The sequence below is a fragment of the Diadema setosum genome, chromosome 9 (assembly GCF_964275005.1).
Source record: "Diadema setosum chromosome 9, eeDiaSeto1, whole genome shotgun sequence".
Taxonomy (NCBI): Eukaryota; Metazoa; Echinodermata; class Echinoidea; order Diadematoida; family Diadematidae; genus Diadema; species Diadema setosum.
Window position 1 is genome coordinate 7,740,302 of NC_092693.1, and position 15,295 is coordinate 7,755,596.

The 15,295-nt window shown below is 37.2% G+C and overlaps 1 protein-coding gene across 1 annotated transcript in view; it reads right to left on the reverse strand.

Moving 5' to 3' along the window:
- LOC140232745 (uncharacterized) overlaps positions 1-15,295 on the reverse strand; it is a 112,222-nt gene that overhangs the window by 15,079 nt on the left and 81,848 nt on the right. Inside the window, exons 13-15 of the mRNA XM_072312862.1 lie at positions 8,128-8,261; positions 3,706-3,811; positions 2,371-2,542 (exon numbers count right to left, since the gene is read on the reverse strand). Of these exons, the coding sequence (XP_072168963.1) occupies positions 2,371-2,542; positions 3,706-3,811; positions 8,128-8,261 (412 nt within the window). The remainder of the gene's footprint in view (positions 1-2,370; positions 2,543-3,705; positions 3,812-8,127; positions 8,262-15,295) is intronic.

Sequence of the window (15,295 nt, forward strand, 5' to 3'; positions counted from 1 at the left end):
ATATCACATTGCGAAACTGATAACCCATTCTTGAAGAACTCCCTGTATGAATGGCTATTGTCATGACTTACGGGACTTAATCCTGCACACGTGACAGTTTTATAATGCAAACTATATGATATCTCCCTAACATTTTGAGTTAAAAAAAACAACACCCCAAAACAAATCCAATGTCGGGACAGGAGAGATACACATGGGACAGGCTTTCACAATACAAGATGCAATACTATGAACTTCAATCTTTCTGCATTTATCAGCAGGGCTGATAAACCACTTAAGATATAAAACGAATGCCACATGTAACAATTTCCTCTCTATAGCTCACTTTTCACTTCTTAATCCCTTAATTTCCTTTGGGCCAGAAAGACAATTACAGAAAGAAAGACAATTTCATTTTGACACAGAAATACAATGATACAGACAGACAATTTCATCTTGACATCAGGATTCAAACATACAAATACTCCAAAAACACAAGGGAAAGGAGGAGGAAAAAATGAAGATGAGAGGAAGAAAACAGTTAAGACAAGGAAAACAGAAAGAGAATGCATGGGCAAGAGAAGAAACAAGGAAAAAGCAGACAAGAAAAATGGATTAACAGAAAAAGCAGGAGGGATAACAGACAACTGATTACTGTCCCTGTAAGAACACCTCTTACAGACAAAACTGATAATAACTCAATAGATCTATGATGGCCATTACATGAAACTTTGAAGGAGGGTGTAGAGAAGAGATGGGGAACTTCAAACACCACAAAAGAGTTTTAAGGAAATTCCAGCTGACTCTTTTGACCGTGACTGGTGGGCACATCTTGGGTCAGTCATTTTTAGGAACTGATCCCCAATGAGGTGTGAGTTTCACACCTAGCCTGGAAGGCTTCCTGTTGCTACCCAACTAATTGGAGGGAGGGGTGAGAGACAAAAAAATTACTGTCCCCCGGCCATGTGAAGTGGTATCAAAAGGTGAGTCAGGTACCGCTGTGTGGAAATATACGGTGCCTGCTCAATTATCAGTACTGTCTTATTCACAGTGTGAAGTATACAGAGCATACCTTCCTTCATTATACTATGGAAACTCGGCAAGCACAGATCCTAAACTTATATCCGGTACAACAAATAATTACTTCTGGTTTTAGTATAAAAAAAAACAACTTTGCTTGTGATCAGTTTTGGTTAGTGATGATTTTAGTTAGTGACAGAATATGTGATGTAATGAACAAAATATTCCACACTCACAGATTTCCATTTACCTTGTTTTGGATGATGGCATACTGTACTAAAAACTTTAATTCAAACTTTAATTCATTTCATGAAAGTTTTCTCACAATGAGTCAAATTTACTAGACCCCTAAAATGGAAAGAGAACAGAATCAAATCTTTTAGAGTGTGCATTGGATTTGAGTGATTTCTACCAGGTATCAGAAATTGATACTGAATTCTGTATCAAAAGGACTGACAACTGATATGCAGTCGGCCTTTAATGATAACACCATTTATTTCACTTAGGATCAAGTTAGGGCTATGCAAGTTAGGGCCAAATCAGGACCAAATTAGGGACAATATCATGTTAGGAGGGCACAGAAGTGGACTATCACACTTGATACCTATCACATTGTCATTCTGGGAAACAATGCTGAACTACATGCACTGTGCAACTATAACCAGACACAATGCTAAATTCAAACAAAGCAAAATAAGAACAGCAACAATAAACAAAAGAATGATGTAAAAATTCAGTGTGGCCAACATCATTTCAATATGCAACCACTTCAAAATCCTACTACACACTGTTTACATCACACCCATGGTGGTTTCTAAATGGATAACACACTTAAGAGGTGTGAATGTGTGATGTATGATGTGTTGTGAGTTAGGTAATGCTATTTCCTGATCGCTAGGATTAACATCTCCTTGTAATACAGCTTAGGTGTTTAAAAAGAGTGCATGTGGCTTCCGTTTGAGCGTTCCAAGGGGGTCGGGGGAGGAGGAAGAGGGGCAGAGGGGTCATACTTGGGCTAATTATATGACAGACGTGACATCATGTACCGCAATCAATAAGAAGGATCAAGAGAGATAACTGTGGTATTCCATTATGGCATACGTACTGTATGCTTCAAGTTTGTTTGTGCAAGAATATGCATGTGAAGAATGTGTGATCATTGCATATCTCTCTCTTTCTCTCTCACCAGTAGCTTAACACTACTTGTAATATCAGTCACATGCCTAAAGGTCATATATCTTTCAACAGACTAAACATAATCATTGCATCTTGTCCTCTGGTTTCAGACACTATATCACCCTCAGAATCTTGTTCTAGCTGAAAATGGATCAGAAGTGGCTTTTCAAAAAAAGCTGACACAACTGCACTGACCTCCTGAGTACGTTGATGTGTTCTGGGTCCAGACCGCCGTCCTGCTCGCTGAGGATGGTCAGCCGGTACTTGAGTTCCTCCGCGTCCATCTTGAAGCCCGCCAGGAAGATGCCCAGGTTCTGGGCCACTTTGGGGTCCAGGAAACTCTTGAGCTTCTTCTTGCTTGTTTCAGCTTTTGGTCACCAAAAAATGAGTGGAGAAGAGAAAGATGAAAGGAAGATGAGATGTGGAGAAAATGCATGTCAAGACTGAAGAACTGCATGAGTAGTTGTCAGTCACTCACTGGCAGTAATACTTCGACTGATTATCAAAGGAAAATTATCCTGTATCATTTGAATCCATTCCATTTTGTGAGCATACTGTAATGTCTCAGTTTATTTCAACAAAGTTGTTTCCTAAAAGAGAACAAAGACAAGGGAATGCAGAATATGTACATATTTTCTCCAGTGTAGACACAAATACAAGTAAAAATCTTGTCACAAGAACAAGTTCAAGTTATCTCTTAAATTTCGAAAACTCCTAGAGTTCTTTGAGTTGGAGTCCAAAGAGTAAAATCTTGCCAAGGATTGACTTGCATGATCTAAATCTGATGTGCCTTATCCACATATTTCTATACATGATCACTGGGTATAACGGATTGATTTGCAAAATCACAGATACTAAGAGCTGTCAAAAACCCCACATCAAAATCACGGCAATTCCATTTAACTATCAATCAGGGAAATACTTGTGTCTTTCATACATCTCAATGGGTGAAATAATTCAAATATTAGAAACTTTAGTTTTATAGATTCTTTTGTCAGCACCTGAAGTGGAGCTTCAGTGTTAGATTTTTTTTTCTTCTTTTAAAGCCATTTTGGTATCAACTCTGTTATGTGCTTAATTGTCTCACTACAGTATGATTTAATTTTTGGGGGCCTTATTATTAAAATAATTACATACATTTTCATCATTTTTAACATATAAAAGGACAAAATGTAATTTTATAGTAATAATCATTGTAACTCAGTTATGTTTGTTTCTTTGCTTTTGTGAACACACATTGGACATAACTTCAAATAAAGACAAATCAAATTAATCATGAAGAAATATCAAATTTTAGGTAGCCCCCTGCTGAATTAGGGAGACCTGGCGCTTCTGAGTACATGCCCAAATGCCATAGGCCTACCACCTTGAGGTATTAAAGTAATATTCCATTGGAGTTGTGCTTGAGGACCAGTGCACAGAAGCATAAAGTTTGTGAATCTCATTCTCACAAACTTTACAAGATGTGAAAAGTGGCCCAACTAATGACGACGAAGTAGTCTAACACTTCAGACTCTTAAATCCACATACCTGGCTCCTCCTGCTTTCTTGCCTCCTCTGAGTACATGTGTTCCAACATATCTGTGTCAATCATCTCGGTCAGGTCGCGGGCATCTTTCCATATCGAGTTGCCCACCTGAAAGAAAAGGGTGACGGTGTCAGAGGTCAAACTAACCAAGGATGACGAACTGCCCATATCTTAAGATACTGTGAAATGAGGCTTTAACAACATGATACTGACATACTGTAAGAGTGGAAATTTTTCGTGCATTTCGCACAACCAGAAGCTAGCTAAAAAATCATAATGGGAATATTTTTGCATGCCATATGTTCCAGTAAGTAATATCCTGATTCCATGGAATTAAAACCACACGAAATTCATCTCATCCGGCCAAGCGCAAAATTGTACTCATGCGAAAATATCCACTTTTACAGTATCTAATATACTCCCATATACAAGTCCTCCATAATTGAAAAATGTTGTTGTTGTTGTTGATTTAATGTCATTGTTACTTTTTTGGGATGGGGGCTTCTTATCTAAAAGACTACCATGATCAACAATAAGTATGTCTACAAGGATGCTGATTCAAGAAGTGATAGGTCATTAAGTACTTCAATACAATGACATCAAAGAACTTTAACTTTCGATAAAAAGGTAAACAGCTCTAAACTACATGCTGGTCTTACTTGTGTTTCTTCATAATAAAATCAAGTTGCTAACTTGAATATTGTGGGCAAGTTTTATGGTGCAGATTAAAGTTTATACACACAACCCCCAGCAACTGCTAAGTGTGGTGAAGTGAGAACAGATCTCTTATCTGTAGGCAGCTAACGGGAGCTCTAACGAGGACCAGGTGATGCCTATCACGTCTGCCACGAAATATCGACACATGATTCATCCCGAAAATGATACTGGAGTGACAGATATTGGCCCGAGAGCCATGTATGACAATGGGCGGGTAGTTAATGTACCACACAAGCAGTTGGATCACTTTAATATGCATCATGTGTGACTTTTTATCACTTTTTTCTTGTTATTTGTGTTTATAATGTGTGTGTGCATGTGTGGGTGTTTTGGATGTTTTGCCTTGTTCTGCTGCTTTTGTTTGTTTTCCCACTTTTTTTTTTTCTGACAGCACAATGAAATGTGTCCGGAATCACTAACAAGATCCTCTGAGTCACATGACTACATTGTTATTCCGAGGGCCAACTCGTTTCTCTTGACAATGCAACATTCTGTGTCATGCATGCATTCGTACACACAGTAATGTCCTTGGTTGCCACGTATGAGCCACAAGTGTGTATACCCCATACCCGCTTCAAATATGTATGAGGCTGCTACAATATGTAGGGCCTGTAATCATATTTCATCTTAAAGGTGCTGTTTAACATTGGGAAAGATGATTTCAAAAATGTTTGTGTTATCACATTTGATGCATAGGCCCTACATGTAGGTCAGTTGCATCTCAAAAGATCCTACCATATAAAAATTTTGCAACAAAGCCTAAAAAATATGGAGATATCACTATTTTTCTCACTAAACCATAACTGTAGATGGTTTAGTATATAGACAATTGTATTATAGCTACTGTTCACATTTTGTATATTCAACAATACTTAATACTGACTACACTGATTAACTTTTTTTTTTAACACTGATTGTTTCTATCCCTAACTCATATTTTAGAATTATTTTGAAGCACTAAAGCTGGGTTTTTGTTTCATCTGCAAATGGTACACAATGCCTTAACATTTTTGTTGCAGAGAATATGAAAGGGATTTTGAATGCTGCTCATAAATTTCTCTATATCACGCAGTATTGCACTGCAAAGTCTCAGCACTGCTCTTAGCAGATATGCATTTGTTGCATACATTGCCAACATCATTCATGAACACAACACTGCAGGCAAGAATTCCAGTCAAGAATGCTCATCATGTGCTCATTTGATAATTTAGCACTACTTTATATAAACCACAATACAAAACAAAGCAAAACAAAAATGTAAATCAAAACCACATGATATGCAGCTGTAAAACAAAGTAAACAAAAAGCTGTCACACAGTCTTTAGATTTCTCCCAAAACAAAGATTAGATATATCCAATTTCCTAACATGAATTTCTGTAGCTCTCTTGGACAATATTGGGCAAATTCCTTTTTTCCCCTCACTTGGATATTTTCTTTGACTGATCTGCCGGAGCACAAGACGTCATGTGATGAGAGAGGGAAGTGACACAGTGCCACATTCCTTCATTACGTGCAGAGTTAACGGTACACACTGGGAAAAATTTGGCTTCAAATCAAAGAGTGGCTACATCATTTCGCCCTAATGCATGTAAATGACATCACAGGGAAACATCCTTTTCCTTTCAAACACAGAAAATTAAAGAACCATGTAAAATAGCTCTTTTGAAAGATTTCCACTTGACAAATGTTGGTACATATGCCACTCAAGCAATCCATGTCATACCAAGGCCTGTGCTATACATGATTCAATACTGTCTCGATAAAACTTATAGTCACTGAATTTTCTCGCTCAGATTTTGCCTGTAAAATATTTTCTATCCCAGACATGTTCACCTTTCTCACATATGGTGGAAGAGAAAAACTCACCTAGACTCAGTTCCTATGAAAATTTATCCCAAATACTTCTGTTCCCAAATTGAAAAGCAAGTCAGCCAGTGCTTTCAAACAGAATAAATCATTTACCATTTGTACAGCCAAACATCTGCACTCAACCACGGTCACATTACACCTCATTGCAGATTAGATTGTAGCAGAAAATTGGATAAGTACAGATTTGAAATTTGGCAAGAGGTACCCTGTTGTCTGAACATTAATGCCCATAAATGTCAGTACTGTAGACACCACAGTATCACAGCTTCCTAGAAACTCACACAGTAATAAACTGACGCACACTTTGTCACAATATCATAATACCCACAGCAGATTAACATTGCCAATATCTACTGAGTATATGATTATGGTAATGTGATTCCAGTCTGGATTTATTTTTCATTTTTTGCTTTTTTGCTTTCAGTTTACTGGGACCATGATGTTAAAAGGGGACTGCTATCATGAAGGTCCTTGAACTATCATTGCCTTAATTTTGAGGTTGAGGAAAACAATATTCATTTTGATTTGAGGTTGCAAATAGTGGTGAGAGAAAAGACAAGTTATCAATTGTGTGGAATATATTGCTCTTATCTCAAATACTTGTCAAATTAAAAAAGGATTACTCTACAACTGTGGAGCAAAAAATTATCAGTCAAACTTCATGCCATCAAACAATATATCTCTCTACCTGTCCACCTACAATTCATGATCAATTTCATGAAATAACTGTAGAGATGATATTTTGCACCTGCGTTATCAAGTGTAAAATGCTGCCATTTTCATTGATTTTATCAGTTTTATTTCAAAAGTCAAACCTTAGAATTCTCTGAAAACTTCCAGCCAATGAAAACAAAGAAACATGCAAATAGCTCATTCAACAATAAGGCAGTAGTGATTGCAATAGTTACCATTAATCATTACATGTGACCCTGCACCACAAAACGAACAAAAAGTCGCCAGACATAGATTTTTAGTTAAGGTTAAATTCTGAAAGAGCAGACTCTAAGCTTTAAAATGATATATAACTCAATCCAAATGGACTCTCATAACCTATCTAAATATTGGAAAGAAAGTACACACCCTGGATAAGTGTGAACTGAGAAAAGAGGCTATGAAAAACAGGGTCTATTCAAGCCTTTAATCTTTACCAAGCCGCCATTGCTGTGCGATGAATGGAACACATAACAGGATGATAACCACCAGAGCAACAACAATGAAGTGATTAACAGATAAAGCTGAAATTGTGCATGCCTTCTTAACACATTCTGTTGATGATAAATGCCAACTTTCAAAGCAGAAGCGTTATCCCTTCTAAAGTTATTGGAGTTGATAGTGATGAGCATGGACAGGGTTTTTAAGAAATGAAAAGAGGACTCTTTGAGAAACACCTAATCACACTATTCCACTAAAAAGTGATCCAGAAAAAACTGCTGATAACCAAATTTCCTTTTCGTTTTATGATCCCAAACTTTAGTATGATGTAGAAGAAGACTTGCTCTTTCAGAAAATATGAAAAAGTCAAGATTGGCTAGGTTGACCTATTTCACCTATTTTCCAGACAAAGTCAGTGCGTGCGATTTTTTGTGCGTTTTGTGATGCACGGTCACATATGGTTTTACGCAACTGGTCCCTGGTTTTTACTTTGCATGCTAGGTAATCTATATGGGACTTTTTTTTTTTTTTTTAAATCTCAGATGCCAACAAGTTAACTCTTTTAGTTCAGTGGCAACATTCCTAGATACAAAGTCACTAGGATGTTGGGCTGAAAGTCACTAGGATGTTGGGCTGGTAGTCCCTGAGAGGGTTATTAGAGTCCCACCAACCACGCAGCACTCACCATTAGATTTGAAATCTTGTTCCAATGGAATGGCCTCATTTTCACCTTCGACTTGACCTTGAACGTTCTGGATATTGGTACTGCTGCGACCGGTGGAGGGGGAGGAGCTGGGGGTGCAGGTATGCAGGGTGGCACTGTTGATATGACGAAAGTAGGCATGACAGAATTAAATATATATATACTTCATGTCTAATTCAGAGCTTGGGTATTTTCTGATAATAATCCACACCTACTAAAAATGCTGAAATATTTTACATACAAATTCATTATTGTGCTTGATCACATGAACAATTTAAAATGGAATCATGTACCCAGCTGAAGAACATGTAGGGCCTACATTTTTGGAGTTGTAACACAGATATGGATATGTGGGACTACTGAAATGACTATTCACTAAATGAATAGTGCTTGCGATAAAAACAAATAAAAACAAAGACAAACACACCACATTTTGACAGTATTATTGCAGATTTACAATTCTTATTAACCCTTCTTGGTGAAATATACAACAATGAGAAACAGAGTTCACCGTACTATCTTAGAAAGATATGAACTTATTTAGCACAGCTGCAAGTGTGTTTGAACAATTGGTTTTCTTCTTTTACGAGACAGAACTGATCTGATGTAAAACTAACAAAGTATTCCTAGAAACATGCGTGAACACTTAGAATATTTTCTACATGTGCATACGGTATATGTTCAGGCAATTACACATTGATTCAAACTCAAACAAGTAAAATTAATGTTTATCAAAAAAGCTTTACAATGGCCACTGTTATGAAGGCCTATATTAGCATAATTACATCACCTCATTTGAGCATGCAGGACATGTTTCATAACAAATGGACAGACTCACCAACTTGAAAACTGAAATGGATCACACAAATTTGATTATGAGGACAAACTTCAAAACTGCATGCTCTCATGCAAAGTATTGTAATATGTTTCTTTAACCTGCAATATCTCGGGAACAAATGGATAGGTAAGCTTAAAAGCACATCAGAAACAGAGAAAGGGATAAGTACTCATGCAAACTTTAAAATAAATCACATATCAACAGATGGTATCATGTCAAATAGTGCCGTCTATAGCTGTTTTCTTCTTTTCAGGAAAATAGGACTGCGGGACACATTTCAAATTTCAAATGCATTCAAAGCAATCATGCAGTCAGGCAGTCATGCTTTCATTATTCTACAGTACAAAGGACAAGGTAATATTCTGAGCATGTCTCACCATGCAAATCTTATTGAATGGGCTACTATAATGTGTTTATTCCCAATCTCCCCGAAACTATGTGTGTTCATTCCCAATCTCCCTGAAACTATCTCTAAATACAAACTGTAGCATAATCATTTCCCTTTTGCTCTTTTGAAATCCATAAAAGATATAAAATGTGACATCTGCATCAACTATATATTTAATCTCTGCAGTAGGAATTCAATTTCTAAGTGTGTTGCACAATAGTTATTTCTTGTCGCAATCCTCTGCCAGCTTATTCGTGAGTGAAAAAACAACCCCTACTGTATGCAATATACTTTGTAACACATCCTTTTGTAAGCATGTATCTTGCATCGACTCGGCATTGCAATTTTGAGGGGTTTCACACTTGGTAATGGTCTTGTTTGTACATAAACATGTTGAGTAATAATTTCATGCCAATAGAGTTACTTTCAGAAGTATGGAAGCAGGCTTTCATCAAATTTCTTTTAAAACACATTTTTCAAAATCACAGTTGGCCATCGGTGACCTCCCATCAAGTCTTGTTTGATTCTGGGTGCACGTTCACAGTAGATGAGATTGGTACAACATGAATGATATAGTGGACCTATGTTTGATTCTGTCCTTGCTCCCACTCTGGTGCATCCATACGAACATATACTCTTGCATGTAAGCGCATGGAGAGTTGCACATTTGACTGTAAGGCAACAAGGTTTCAGCTGTATTGAATGCCATATTCAGAGCTCTGTTAGGGGACATATTTCACATTTCAGTGTCTAAGCACTCTGTACACTAAACATGCTTGGAAACACGTTGCAGAAACACAACTGCATATGAGCTCTTTCGTAAGTCTCGACCACACATCCCCTCCCCCCATAGTCTCCTGGTGTATATGTCTCATACAACATTGTACATGCATCGGCGGGAACAGGGCAGGGCCCCCCAGAACAGTAGCTTGCACACATCCAGATTGAGGAAGGGGAAATTAGGAGTCATGAATGAGCTAGGGCTTGCACGTCGATTAGCCCGAGGGATTAGTCAATGAGCTGGGGGGAAAAAAACCCAAACCCAAACCCAACAAAAGTTTGACAAGAGCTGAGAGAGGAGGCTGCCAGGCTTTCAGCAGGATAACAGTCCATAATTGTTGAAATATAACATATCTTTGAAAGAGAAGAATGAAAACATGAAGAGTGCTAAATCGATCGAATTTTTTGAGTCCTGGGGTGTGTGTGTGTATATGTGGGGGGGGGGGGGGAGGGGGATATTGATATAATTTTGTACATCTTGTTCTCTTCTACTTTACAGTTCTATTTCTCTTTTAGTCCCTGTATGCATGCTGTTATTGAAGCAAACTACAGAGATAGAATGCTTTTTATGCATTCTTCCTTAGAATACGGAAGGGTAGTAGATCTGACAGATTTTATTATGGGGTAGCATTTCTTTACAGGGTTAACTACAAGATGAAAGCACATCTGCTTTAATAGAGACAGCCTCAATGTCTTAATAGTGAGTATACAACAAAGTAACAACTGTTCATTACTGTCAAATGTAATGTAAATGAAATGAGTGTATGAGCGCTTTAACACCTGAGGGGTATAAAATGTCTTAATAGTGAGTATATAGCAGACAGACAACTGTTCATAACTGTCAAATGTAATGTATACAATATGTGCACATGAGCACTTTAACATCTGCAAGGTTATAATGTGTAGCCAAACAACATGAAAAATGATGGTAAAAATTGTGATGAACATAACACATGTGCAAAAAAAAAAAGAAAAAAAAATACACAGCTGACAATGCTCATGTGACAAGGTTTGTTGGAAGGGTAAGTGTCACTTAATGGCACTGTTGGAACTCTTCTTGAAAGGTATACAGCCTATCAGTTGCAGTGTTGGTGCAAAGACAATATTCGCTTCCTGCATTTTGAAGGCCAAAACCTTCAACAAGCTGTCTGTTAAGTCCTCTGCAAGCAGGGGAGTGCTAAGTTATTAATGGGTACAGTGTAGGGATATCTCCTATATCTATTTCCCAAAGAAGACTACAAATAAAGACTAAAATATGATCGATTAACATCCCAGCCCAATGTTTCTTCGTTAATCTGTCATGCATTTGATATTATTTACTTTGTGATATTAAAATCATTGGAAATTGACTACAGACGTGAGTTAGGAAACATAAAAAAGTCTTAAGATTTTCACCCTGATCACTCTGTTTAATCATACTCACTCAGGAAGAATTCTTTTGGAAAGTACCTCTGTTTCTTGTAAAGTACAAGGACTGAGTGTATTTATATGTACTTGTCATATATAATCTTTGGTATGAATAGATAAACTGATAGCTGGCTTCAAGAGCACGGAGTAGCAGAGCACACTTTTGCTTCTCACACAGCATTTTCATTTATCAGGCTTGACGCTTGCCTTTTAAAGTGTCGCCAACACAAGATTAACATCTTTTAAGCAATTTTTTCGATGACTTCCTATCTCAAACTTTTCCCCAAGGTGAGAGAAGAAGAGGCCCATGGCTTTTTGCCAAAGTGACAACCCCCCCCCCCAACAGCAACAACAACAAAAAATACCCTCCCGATGTATGCTCACTGTGAATATCCTTTAAACATTACGTATAATGAGCATCTGTGCAATGCATGGAGTATTCACCAAATGTGTGATTTACCCCCTTTGCGTACACACACATCATCACCTGAGAACAAGAAGGGCACTACTGCGTTCTACAATTTTAAGTGTAAATAAAAAGGAAATATTAATTTTCATGAAATGATAAGTTTAATTAATCGATAGCGGGTAGATCAATAAGCACTGTTCCATATACAGGGTAAGCATAAGTCACCCACTTCGTGGTTCTAATTTCTAACAATTTACCAAAAATGAAAACACTCTGAAATCGACACCATGATATACAGGAGATTGAGCTCTACAACAATATCTTAACATCCCCCGCCCCCAATTGCAATAAAGCCCTTCTGGTTCTCAGTTGATGATGCATATTTTAGCAACTCGCTCACTGCTATTTAAAGCAACTGCCACATCAACTTCCCAGAAGTTTCCCCCCATGACATCTGTTTGAATGTCTTCCAGCAGCTGTTCTTGTAGTTTGAAGCCAATCTCTCAAGAGTGCAGCAACTGCCTCTTTCCTTCATATCCCACAAACAATGATAATGTTCAAAATGCTTGTCTGCGCTCATGTTTATGTGACACTGCTGTTACACAGCTACAATATGAATTTACAAAAGTAATGTGAACTTTGTACTATGCATTACTTTTTGCTTGATGAAAATAGAGTTTGACTGAATGGAATTGAATTGAAAATGATTTGAATTGAGCAGAAAACAGTACGGATGAACTACAAGTGTACACTCATGTGTACTGTCCCCAAAGACATACCATATGCAGGAGACACAGCAGGGCAGCAAGGTATGCTAAGTTGCAGGAAATGTCTACACTCTGACACGGACTACATACAGTTGTGAGTCATCTTCCTTCTCACAATTGACGTAACCATTGCAAAATGCTGAGTTTGATACATTTGCATGTTCCGAAAGTAATTGGGAGACAGTGTGCAGTAGGCCATATAGTCCTTTGGACATCCTAGATTTCAATGACGGATCAAGAACACAAAGAAGAACATAAAGAAACAAACAAATAACAATCTGGTCTTTCTAAGGCACCTCAACACTATCCCAGTTTTGTGGTCATCTGTGCTAGAGACCAATAAAACTAGATCAGAGCCATACATTAGTGTGGTTGGGTTTTGGCAGCCAGGTTTAAAAAAGGTTCTGATTCTGCCAGATAGTGAAGATAAACTTGAATATGGTCCAAAATCAAAATGGTAAATCTCAGATAAACACTTATCATCCTTATGGTCTGTTCCTGTTTTCTACGAGTGTGAAATGTAAACCACAGACATTTTGGCTAGGGGCTACATTGTATGCAGATGATGGTTTTATGATTTTGTACTGCAAATAGATTCTATTGAATTTTAATAACATGTTTGGATTACTTCTTTTATCAGTGATTATGTGAAACAAAGTGATCACAAAACAATTAAAGCAATACCTCTGAAGGGGAATGAAACCCTAATAATGCATGTGCATTGAGTGAGCGAAGCAATGTTTAGAAGAACACATCAATAAAAGTTTGAGGAAAATTAGACAATTCATTAAAAAAAAAAATCAAAATTTTAAAGTTTTTGTGAAGCCATTGCTGGATGAGAAGACTACTACAGTTTGTGGTGTCATATATAGAAAACAATATGAAGAAAACATAAAGAGAATTCAACAAATGTCATTATTTCATAAAAGTATGCATTCCTTTGACTTGTTCCAGACATATGTTTAGGGTAATATCATTCCAATTACTTTTTTTTTAAAGAGTTAAGCCAAGTGCTCTGATATTATGCTAGCAAAGTGGAAATATGTTTAATTATCTTAAATTTCTTTATATTGTTGTCCAAAATTGTTGTCACAAAATGCAGCACCAAAACTTAATAGATTATTAACTTTTAAACAGATTGTCAGATTTTTGTCAAACTTTCACTGACGTATCTACTGATGACGCTGCATTCACTCAATGCACAATACATTTGGGATTTACTCTTCTTTAACATCACTCCCTTCTATCCTGAGAAAATAAAATAAATCAGACATACAAACAAATTGTATGGATGGCACATAAAAGCACAGACACTATTTCTGAGGTGACACCCACAACAATTGCCAGTCTAACTTGGGGATATTACTTTTAATCACAAATGAACTGTGCTAAATGCATTTGAGCTGTTGGGGGTGTTATATTTCAATCAAACCTAGAGTAAACAGCTCATGTGATACTTCAGTAATCAAAATAGACGTAGCTTGAAATGAAGCAACGATCTCAATCAACCTCCTTTTCCATATTCCATGTCATGTTATAGATTACATGTGTAAAGGGAGAAAAAGGTGATAAATCAGTGCATTCTATCAAATGTGGTTACGAAGACAGAAAAATTGTGAGTCACTATACACCAGAATCACGTAGAAAAGCACTAATCCCACTCTGTGCTAATTCCGTTCCACAGATTCCTCTGCGAATCTTTCAATTGCAAGAAACTGTTCCTCTTGGCAAACCAAACAGCTGAATCAGATGGAGAAAAAAAAAACCCAACAACAACAAAAAAATCAAGACTCAACTAAAAAGTAACTCAGATGTGTGATTCATGCACGTTTCCTATTTATAGCTGGCAACATTTGACTGTTGCTTTCCTGCCAATTCGTGATCTGGGGAAAACTGAATAACTCTCGGTGGCACTCAGAGAACCATGGAAGCATAACAATTGATACACTGCACTCGTGGTCAACACTGGCAAAGCTCTGCAAAGTTTACATTCTTGAAGTGTAAGTTCTCAAAGTTTTGACAAACTTCCTGAAAACTTCTCTCGAGACTTCCAACTCAAACTTGGGAAATTTCCTGAACAACTGCAAATCTTCTTGAAACTGAAACTGTGCAAGTTTGTCATATAACCAGTCCGCTACCTGTTTACAGTGGTGCCTCTAAAGTACACAGTAATTGGGATACAATGTGCGTGTGTCCATTACTTTAATACATAACAATCAATAGCTGTCAAACACTTTCTTCTAGTTGTGCATGCGCATGCGCATCAGTGAACAAAACTTTGAGAACTGAAACTTCGAGAAGTTTGGCTGCCGGTGTGAGCAAACTTCATGAAGAGCTCTCAAACTTAATTTTTGAGAAGTTTGGCCAGTGTGACTGCTGCTTGTGCTTTATGAGAGAAAAAGAGAGAGAGAGAGAGAGAGAGAAAAGGAAAAAAACAACAACAAAACTTGCAATGCATAATTGCAAGTGCCACAGAAACAGTGGCCCATTTTATTGTAATTTAATATTTTGATAATTTGACATGGTGACATATTCCCTTCAAATGCATTACTAATGAAAAG